The sequence below is a fragment of the Cynara cardunculus genome (assembly GCF_001531365.2).
Source record: "Cynara cardunculus var. scolymus isolate 2C chromosome LG 1, CcrdV1, whole genome shotgun sequence".
Lineage (NCBI taxonomy): Eukaryota > Viridiplantae > Streptophyta > Magnoliopsida > Asterales > Asteraceae > Cynara > Cynara cardunculus.
The window spans coordinates 20,221,377-20,230,772 of record NC_037528.1 but is presented as its reverse complement, the minus strand read 5'-3'; the positions used below and the strand labels follow the sequence as shown (position 1 = coordinate 20,230,772).

Here is a 9,396-nt window from a genome sequence, read left to right as displayed (position 1 = left end):
TATTGTCTATCATTTTTGTCGGTTTATTTTTTCCGTTGACGAATACAAATTATACGAACACTATTTGTCTCCATTGCCGACATAATTGGTACATTTATTTGTAATTTTGGTAAGAACCTAACTCAACATAATCAGTCCAAAAAAAATGCTCGAACTCAAAAATCATAGATCAATGACGGACCGTCAGTCAAGTCCAGCCCACCCGACAAGCACGGTTCAATTGACCATCCCTATCATCCATAACCATTATGTTATGTCCCTTATAAACCAACCACCGTAACATCAACTATAACTTGACGCTTTCCCATAAAAAGACATAACGCCATCACTTTACGTATTGTGTATGTTCGGTTTCTGTATTCAATCATATTAATAACTGTTTAATATCTCTAACCAAACGCCCTGTAAAACAAGTACCATATGACATGTTATGTTGTTGATTACAATATATGCAAGTCGAAGTGACATGTATAAATAAAATGAACAAAATGAATACAAACCTTGAAAACTTGTATGCTTTGTCCTTAGGACACAAAGAAAGCTACACATTAATAGAGGCTAAGCAAGAGGGCATTTCTCTAGCAACCTAAAGAATATGAACACCAAAATGATTTACAACACAATTGTGTGAAAATATGTGGAACCCCGATAGATAACTGTCCAAAAAGAGCTATTGAGCAGAAGGAAGGTTTCAACGTATATCGAGGAAAAATGTTCAAGTCATCTCTGGTGTTGGTTCATTTCTATTTCTGCATTTCTTGACTCCATTATAGCCCCAAACTTCTCTGCCTCTCCCGCAATTTGAACGTCACTCGGTTTGTAACGTTGCACCAATGTTTTCACAACAAACCGAGGAATGAGGGCAGCCACCACAATCCCGATCAAGCAAATCCAGAACATTCCGTCACCCGCAAGATGGAAGATTGCCCTGCAAACGTACATCGAAACGGTGAATTGGAGGTCATTAGTTTCGTTTGGTACTTTGTTTCTTGAGGGATGAAAAGTGTAGTAAGATTATGTTTGGCAAATTTAGTTGATAAACTAGTTGTTGATTGATAACTGATAAGTTAGCTGAAAAGCTAGTAGTTGTTGGCTAATAAGTTAGGTTTTAACTAAGCTAGCTGATAAACTTGTCATGTTTAATAAAAATCAGTTAATAAGCTAGATGACAATATAAAATGACCTAAAAGGATATGTTGAAAAATTATATAAAGGTATCAAATTGTAATTTTTCTTTTGGAAAAAGGCCCTTGGAACTCATTGAAAATAGTCATGTTTGGTAAAAACTAGTTAATAAGCTATATGACAATATAAAATAACCTAAAATGATACGTTGAAAAAGTAATTGGAAAAGTATAAGAAACATAATTGGAAAATAGAAAAAGCCCCGGAGCTTATTGAAATGCTACTTGAAGTAGTTTTTCAAAAAGCTAGTTTATGGCTAAAAACAAACGGGACTTTTTCAACGAGCTAAAAAAAATAAGCTAGCTTATGTTTGTCATGGCCTAAGAGATTATGCATACCAGTATCCGGGCAAAATGACGATGGCGTCAATGATGATAACACAGATAATTGTTGCAACAATGGAACCCCAGATCGATGCGTGAATGATCCAGGTCCATGTGGTCACATCCATGGCTAAGTGAAGATTGACCAGAAACACGACGGCTAGTGTCCAAAGATCACCTATGCTCGGACCATCGATGTCACTTTTCCAGTATGCTAGTAAGGGAACAAAGAAGGCGACTATACTCTGCCATAAGGTGTCCGCAATTGTAACCCAAAACAGTTTCGAGTTGTAGCTTTCTTGTCGCTGACCAGCTCCATATAGCTGAGGATACTTCAATAAAGACGCTCTACCAAGATCTTTGTCGAGAATGCCGACAACAATCGTGGGTACAGACGTATAGATTATGGAATACAACACGCTGCTCCATTCGTTAATGGCGCTGGACAAAGTGAAAGCGGTAAAGAGCGCGTACCTGAATAGAAACGTGAAAAGATTAGAAAAAGAACCACTTTTTTATCTTCTGTTTTCTGTTCGACGATAAAATCAGAAGGAATAAAGAAAAAAAGAGAACCGCTAGAGTCCCACAAACTTGACCATTTCTTCTCGATACACGTTGGAACCTTTCTTCTCTCCTCAAAGGCTCTTTTGAAGAGTAATTTAATGGGGTTCTACATATTCTCACGTAGTATCAGAACCAAGATTTACTGTTCTAGGGACTTGACACTCATGGGCAAACTGTACCCGTCAAGCCCCCTCACCTGTCTAGCTCTCTTTTGACACTCCCGGACAGTTCGTGCCCGTCTAGCTTTGGGAGGGGGCGAGTTAAAATCCCACATCGGCAAGGTTGGACTTATTCTCCTCGATATTTGTTGAAACCTCCCTTTTCTCCACAAGGTCCACCATTACAAGGACTCAACACTCTGGGTCAATCTTTACTCGTCTAACCTCCATTGGAGGGGGCGTATTAGAGTCCCAGATTGGCTACATTTGGACTTATTATCCTGAATATATGTTGGAACCTTCATTCTCTCCTCAATTACTCTTTTAGAGAGTAATCTAACAGGATTCCACATATTCTCACGGGTATGAGGATTGGAAAAATGGTAACAATCACACTTTCTAATTGGATGCAGAAAAGCTTACCAGAATAACACGAGAACGAACACTGCATTCCGGTAGAAATTGTAGAGTATCATGTAGCCCATCCGCTGGTAATTCCAGTGTCCGTGGACCAACAAAAGAGGAACCAGGAACCGGAACTGAGCCATAGCAAAATCCGATGCCATGACAGCTTGACGACCCTCTTGGCCGCTGATGCCAATTCCAACATCAGCCTTTTGAATCATTGAAACATCATTGGCACCTGTAAAAAAATGGGACTTTCGGGTTTCAAAATTCTACTAAATTCCGTCCTATTCTCTTGAATTCGGTGTTATCATATGGAAGAATGTGTAGAAATTATCTAATGTCAATAGAACAACAGATGGTGCATACCATCCCCGATGGCAAGGGTCAGGTCCTTCGTTCGCTTCTTTATCAGCATGACGATCCCAGCTTTTTGCAACGGAGCCACTCGACAACATAGCACCACAGCACATTTACTGGCCAACTCGAATAGCTGATATAAACAAAACCTCAGAAACGCGGATCATACAAAATAAAACACAAGAAACTTGAAGGTTCACTACCACAAAATCGGATTTATAGGATGTCAAATATGTTTAAGGGGTTGTTTGGTTGGTTTTCTATTAAGTCTTGTATGAATAAAGATGTCTCTGTGCATATAGATTGGAACAAAAAAATTATTTGGGAGGGTTTTTTCATGGAAATGAACACGTTTTTTAACTAGGAGGGACGGGTTTGGAAAAAAAAACTTGATTTTCTGCATAAAGCCCCCCAGAGCAGTAGAGCTTACTGAATAAGTCATTTTCAATACGATTAAGCCAATACCAAACAATCGTGTATAGCTGACTGGATAAGCTGTGAGTCTCATTAAGCTCATTAAGCTGCTAACAAACAGACCTTAAATGTCCTAATAGTCTGTTTTATAAGACTTAAGTTATAGGATCAACATATTATGAGTCTTGTAAAGATTGATAGGACATTTTTTGGTGTCCTATGCTTTTTAGGACACTTTTGTATTGTAGCATCTTTTAGTATTTTCTTCCAGTAAATTACATCGTTCGTCCCTGTGGTTTGTTAAAAATTATGATTTTCAACCCTATGGTTTAGAAATTACGGTTTTCATCCCTATGGTTTGTAATTCATTGCTATTTTCATCCTTATAATTTACAATTTATTGTTGTTTCGGTCCCTGTGGTTTACAATTCTCTATTGTTTTGGTCCCTTGTATAAAAAGGAAGGAATTAGTCCCAGGACGATAATAGCAAAAAATTGCAAGTTGTAAACACGAGAATTGCAATTTCTAAACCACAGGAACAAAAATCGAAATTATTAACAAACCACAAGACAAAAATCGTAATTTACTTGGCACTATACGAAAAATTGTCTTATAAAAATAAGTGGCCTAGGAACGTCTCAAGAAGTGTACTGTGAAAAAAAGCTAATAGGATACTTTATTTCAAAAGTGTAGTATAAAACTTTTGTGGACGCCCAAAAGTATCTTTCTAACTTATTGTAACACTTTTATATAAGACGCACAATTATTTGGCTTTATAAACTTAAATTCAACATTTTCAACATATTTGATGTCCTAATTCGATTTTTCTGTAGTGAAATTTAAAGGTTCAAAAGAGTTTTCACCTGTTCTTCGAGTTCAGAGTCGAGGATATATACAAGGCTCGTTCCATCGATGATCAACGCAAACAAATTCGCATCGTCCCTAGAAGTACCGGTCCGCGGAGCACTAGACGTAATCAATGCATCTTCCAAGCTCTTTCGGCAAGATTCTTTAGAGTTGTTGTTTATAACAATCTTGGTCATCTTGCCCGTTAAGAGCTTCGAAGAGTATCCAATTGAAATCGCGGTTTCTTGCTTATCGCCAGTTAAAACCCACACTTTTATGTTTGCAGTTCTTAGAGACTCGATTGCTTCTGGTACGCCTTGCTGCAATTTATCTTCGATCCCGGAAGCTCCCAATATGCTTAAATTCTTCTCCAAATTGATGGCAACTTTTCGAAGCAAACTCGCCCTACCCATTAAAGCACTGGTTGCAGCCTCATAAGACGAACGCCATTGCCCGAATTCTTGGGAGCTCAATTCCCGCATACCCATAACGAGCGTCCTCAAACCAACAGAAGAATACGAATGAAGATGGGCTTTGGTTGCGGTAACTATATCCAAATTCAATGCTTCATCGATAACATTGAACATGGTCGTATCGGCACCTTTAACAAATACTTTTACTGTGTTATTCGGAAAACCTAATATAACCGACATCCTTTTCCGTTCGCTATCGAACTCATGCATTCCAAGAACATTAAACCTGTGCTGCCATGATCCGAGTTCACCGATTAGAACAGAAGAACATTCACTAATTACGAGAGCTACAGAAACTAAATCGGCTTTGTAAAAGTGTTATAATGAATTAATAGTACGTTTTTAGACATTCTAACAAGTTTTAGGATACTTGTATAATAAGGTATCATGTTAGTTCTTTTATGTGATATTATTTGATAGAACATTTAGTAAACTACAAATTTAGTTCCTGTGGTTTTTGGAAAATAACATTTTTGTCCCTACACTTTTGAAATTACAAGATGGCCATCATGATTTGTAAAAATGTCTGGATTTAATCCCTCCCGACTTTAAAAAAATCCTTTGCATGAGAAGCATTTTAGTTCTTTTATAGATTTTTGTCTTAATAAAAACTTAGAGGGTCCAAAATAATAAAATCGATTTTTATCAGGTAAAAGATAAAAAATCGATAAAATTATGAAAATACCTCTCATTTAACGGAATTTTTAACGGTCGTTAAAACGAGACCAAATCTGAAAGTTTTTATAAACCATGATGGCCATCTTGTAATTTTGAAACTGAAGGAAAGAAGAAGTGTTATTTTCCACAAACCATAGGGACGAAATTTGTAGTTTACACTAGAACATTTTATTTCAAATGTTATCGGAATTAGTGTCGTGAAAAACTTGTTAGGACGTCCAAAAACGTTATATCAATATATTGTAACACTTTTGCATAGGACATACAATTGTCAATGTATTAGCACATTTAGGGGGCGTTTGAGATTGCTTATAAAAAAACAACTTATTGACTTATTCTGATGTGACACCGGTAATAAGCACTTTTGAGTGTTTGGATAAATAACTTATACCGGTATCAAACCGGTAATAAGAAGTTTTTGAAGAAGTTAAACCCTTCTGACTTATAATAAGTTGATAAGTGCTTTTGTTGTAGTGAGAAGTAGAAATGGATTCTAACATACCTTTGTCTGTCTCCATGAATATCAATAACTATGTGCCCAGAAGTTCGTTCAATAAGCATAAAACCGTAAGCAGCGGCAGCATAAACGAGCGCCTGTTCATCTGGGGATTCCCCTTGGTAATCTATCAACTTCTCGACAGGATCGGATGTGTCGACCACAATTGGCACGATCGTGTTGCAAGCAGCCAACGCAAGGAAGAAATCATATATCTGTTTGCCGGTTTTTGTGTCTGCATCGTTTCCAGATCGTGATAAGCGAACTAGCTCCCGATCAACCTGTACCTTCATGAGCGGCCGCAAAACCAGGCCATCCACTGAAAACGAAAACGAGAAGGATGCATAAACATTGGTCAGCTTTCACAACAAACAACTAAGGCAAGGCAAACTAGCTTATAAGCTAATTTTTAACCGAAAAAGTTAACTGTAGCTATTAGCAGATAGACTAGTCATGTTTGGTAAAAACTAGCTATGAGACGATGGCAAATGTAAAATGACCTGAATGGGCAATGTTGAAAAATTAAATAGAAAAATATAAGGGGGATAAATGGAAAAAAAAATACCCGAAGGCTATTATATGTTATTTGTATGAATGAGCATGACAAAGACCAAGAATCTTAATCGATAAGCAATTGGTAACGGCCCTAAACTCTAAAAGATGAGAAAAGTATAAATCTTTTAGCACCTTGAGCAAAGTATCCCCCTTGTTCTTCATAAAAATCTGTCTTCTCCCCACCATAATCTACACCAGCAATGCTTGCATACTGAAACTCCATCTTGTTTTCAGTCAATGTACCCGTTTTATCCGAAAATACGTACTTTATTTGGCCCAAATCTTCGTTCATATTCAAAGCTCGACACTGGAATCTGGAATCCGTCGTTTCATCGTACATATTATCATCTCGAATCATGAAGTAAGCCTGACCAACACGAACGAGCTCCATGGAAATGTACAATGCTATCGGTATCATAATCTGGAAAACGATCACCGACATAAGAAACGTGAAGAATATCTCCATCCCCCATCCGTAATACTTGAAGTTATCTACATCTTCCCCAGAATAATCCTTTCTTCTATAAAATGGCATGATATCAAGCTCATCTCTATGGCGTCTCAGCCAAACACCAGCACAAATAGAGACAACTGTGCATAAACCAACTAGAAAAAGGGATAAAAAGATGATTTCTCTGTTCATTCGGGCCTCGAGAAGGCTTCTTTTCGATTGGGCACCCGAGTTATTGAGCATAACCTTGGTTTCCATTCCGGTATACACCACAACTCCGACTGCCCAACTCGTGTTCTTGAGGACACAGCCGCGAAGAACAATGTTCGATGGGCCGAGTGATACACGTTTCTGATCGATCTCCATGTATGCCAGAAAACCATATATGTTTCGATTAGGCTTCTCGCATTTGATTACCCCATTAATCTTTTCGTTCTCGTGGATTCTTGAAACAGTCTCCTGTTTGGCGTACCGTGTTTTCAGATTAGATTCGCCGTCCAGATTGATGGTCTGAATGTAAGCAACACCGGTTGGATCACTGGTCGAAAGCAGGACGATATCGCAAGGAATGGTTTCATTTGCAGAAAATTTGATGATCTCGCCTACTTGGATATCTTTCGATTTCTTCTGTTCGTAATTACCGTTTACCAAAACGGATGACAATCGGTTGTTTTCGATCCAATCTGAGCGGTGGCGCCTCCAGTCTTCATAAGCATCTTTAATGGCGGTAACTAATAATACCATAGTTAATGGCAAGATGGAAGCAAATCGACCGAAAACTGCAAGCTGGGGAAGCTGGTTGAGAATGGCGATTACAAGGAAATATACATAGGCAACTCTGTGGAATTGCTCAAAAAGGTTTCTGGGCAAGAAGGTTAAAACAGAATACTTGCTTGTTCTAATGGAATTACCAGAAAATTCGACCTTCTCATTCGTCTTTAATGGATCATTTATATAAACCAACCTCGAATCTTCATCACTGATCTCTCTTTGGGACATCGACATGCTAGTAGAACCTCCTCGAGATCCATACCGCACTTCCTTTGATCTCAAATCGACAAACCCAACTTCTTTGATTGAGTTTGCTCTCAAACTGTTCGACGAAATACTTCTGTGGGAAGACGAATTGTGCAAGCTTGGTGGCTCTGATTCTTGTTTCTGGGGTTGAAGATCTAAACTCTTGGTTTCATCTAACTTCATATCGGTTGTATCTCTAAATTCACAACAACTATTTACAGAACGCACTACTACTTGTTTGATCTGTTCTTTAAACCAATTGAAACCCAAGTGACGAACACAAAAAAAGTGGGTTCTGAAGGATGAAAACAACAAAAGCAAGAGCGAGATAGATGGAACCTGAAACAAAGCTTTTGGGGATGCATATATGAAATGAAGAAGGAAGAATTTTCAGAAGTCAAGAAAAGACAAAGCAGACGACGGCTATGGGTGGCAGAATTGTCTGGAATTTGAAAGTAAATTAGGGGTTCTGGAAGGGGGAAAGAAGTCGTCATGGGAGATTTGGAGTAGGAGTTGTTGAAGAAGAGGGTTTGAAACGTTAAATTAATGATAGGTGGGATCATGAAAGGGAAGAAGACAGATGCACCAATGATTTGCAGGCGTTCCAAATTGACTTGGAAAATGGAGGAAGAAGCTTCCATTTTGATTCAAAGACGTTGCTTTCAACTTCGCTCCCTGTCGCTTTCCTTTCGTTTACAAGAAACCTACATGTCAATGTTTATCTTATTTGACCAGTGGCGTCTTTTACGCTGACGGAAAAAACCAAGGAAGGAAATAAAAATAATTTTTTTTAATAAAAGATGGTGTTTGATTGGTTTGAACTTGAGTTTTAAAAGTCAAAGTGTTTGAAAGTCTTAAGTTCAAATTCAAAGAGGAATAAAAATCTTTTTATGGTTACGAAGGTTCAAATGCGGTGATTTCGGACTATCTGCAAAGCATGTGGTTGTCCTGTGATTAGTCGGCTCGCATAGCAGGTTGGATATCCAGGTTAATCAAAAAAAAATTATTTGTGTTCTTTAAGAAAAAAGAAGTTATGATGAAAAACACAAGAAAATATCTAAAATTTTTATCACTTTTAATCTCATGTTATCCATGAAATGCGTTTTAAAAGGAAATTGATCGATGCATCTCGCAACACCTCATTAATGTTGACATTCAATTAGGATTGATCCAAATATAAAAATCTCTTCTTACGCTTCTCATCTTAATTTTTCTTATAATCGGAACCAACATATATATATATATATATATATATAGAGAGAGAGAGAGAGAGAGAGAGAAAGAGAGATGTGGGTTATTGTACAACCTCTTACATTTGTACAACCAATACAACTCAATCTCAATCATCCATTTAATTTGATGAATATATAATTTCATATAAGTTTTGATTGTTTCTTAATATAAAGTATTGATCATAATTAATAAATCTTATTCATCTTTCATAAATATTTAAATTATAATAAATGAAAT

The 9,396-nt window shown here is 37.4% G+C and overlaps 1 protein-coding gene across 1 annotated transcript; it reads right to left on the bottom strand.

Annotated features, from left to right (window-relative positions):
- Nucleotides 1-405: 405 nt before the first annotated feature.
- Nucleotides 406-8,109, bottom strand: LOC112522498 (phospholipid-transporting ATPase 1-like). The gene is made up of 7 exons (XM_025131700.1): nt 6,591-8,109; nt 5,910-6,222; nt 4,274-4,955; nt 3,005-3,128; nt 2,654-2,873; nt 1,524-1,982; nt 406-928 (listed from the first exon to the last, which is right to left on the bottom strand). Exons 1-7 carry the CDS (start codon nt 8,107-8,109, stop codon nt 721-723), a joined length of 3,525 nt encoding a protein of 1,174 aa, XP_024987468.1. The 3' UTR covers nt 406-720.
- Nucleotides 8,110-9,396: the final 1,287 nt, after the last annotated feature.

Coding starts and splice junctions, on each gene's coding strand:
- LOC112522498 (XM_025131700.1), bottom strand. CDS start 8,109: ATGAAGTTAGATGAAACCAAGAGTTTAGATCTTCAACCCCAGAAACAA. Junction 6,223..6,590: donor AGGGGGATACTTTGCTCAAG/GTGCTAAAAGAT, acceptor TTTCGTTTTCAG/TGGATGGCCTGGTTTTGCGG. Junction 1,983..2,653: donor TTCGTTCTCGTGTTATTCTG/GTAAGCTTTTCT, acceptor GTTTCTATTCAG/GTACGCGCTCTTTACCGCTT.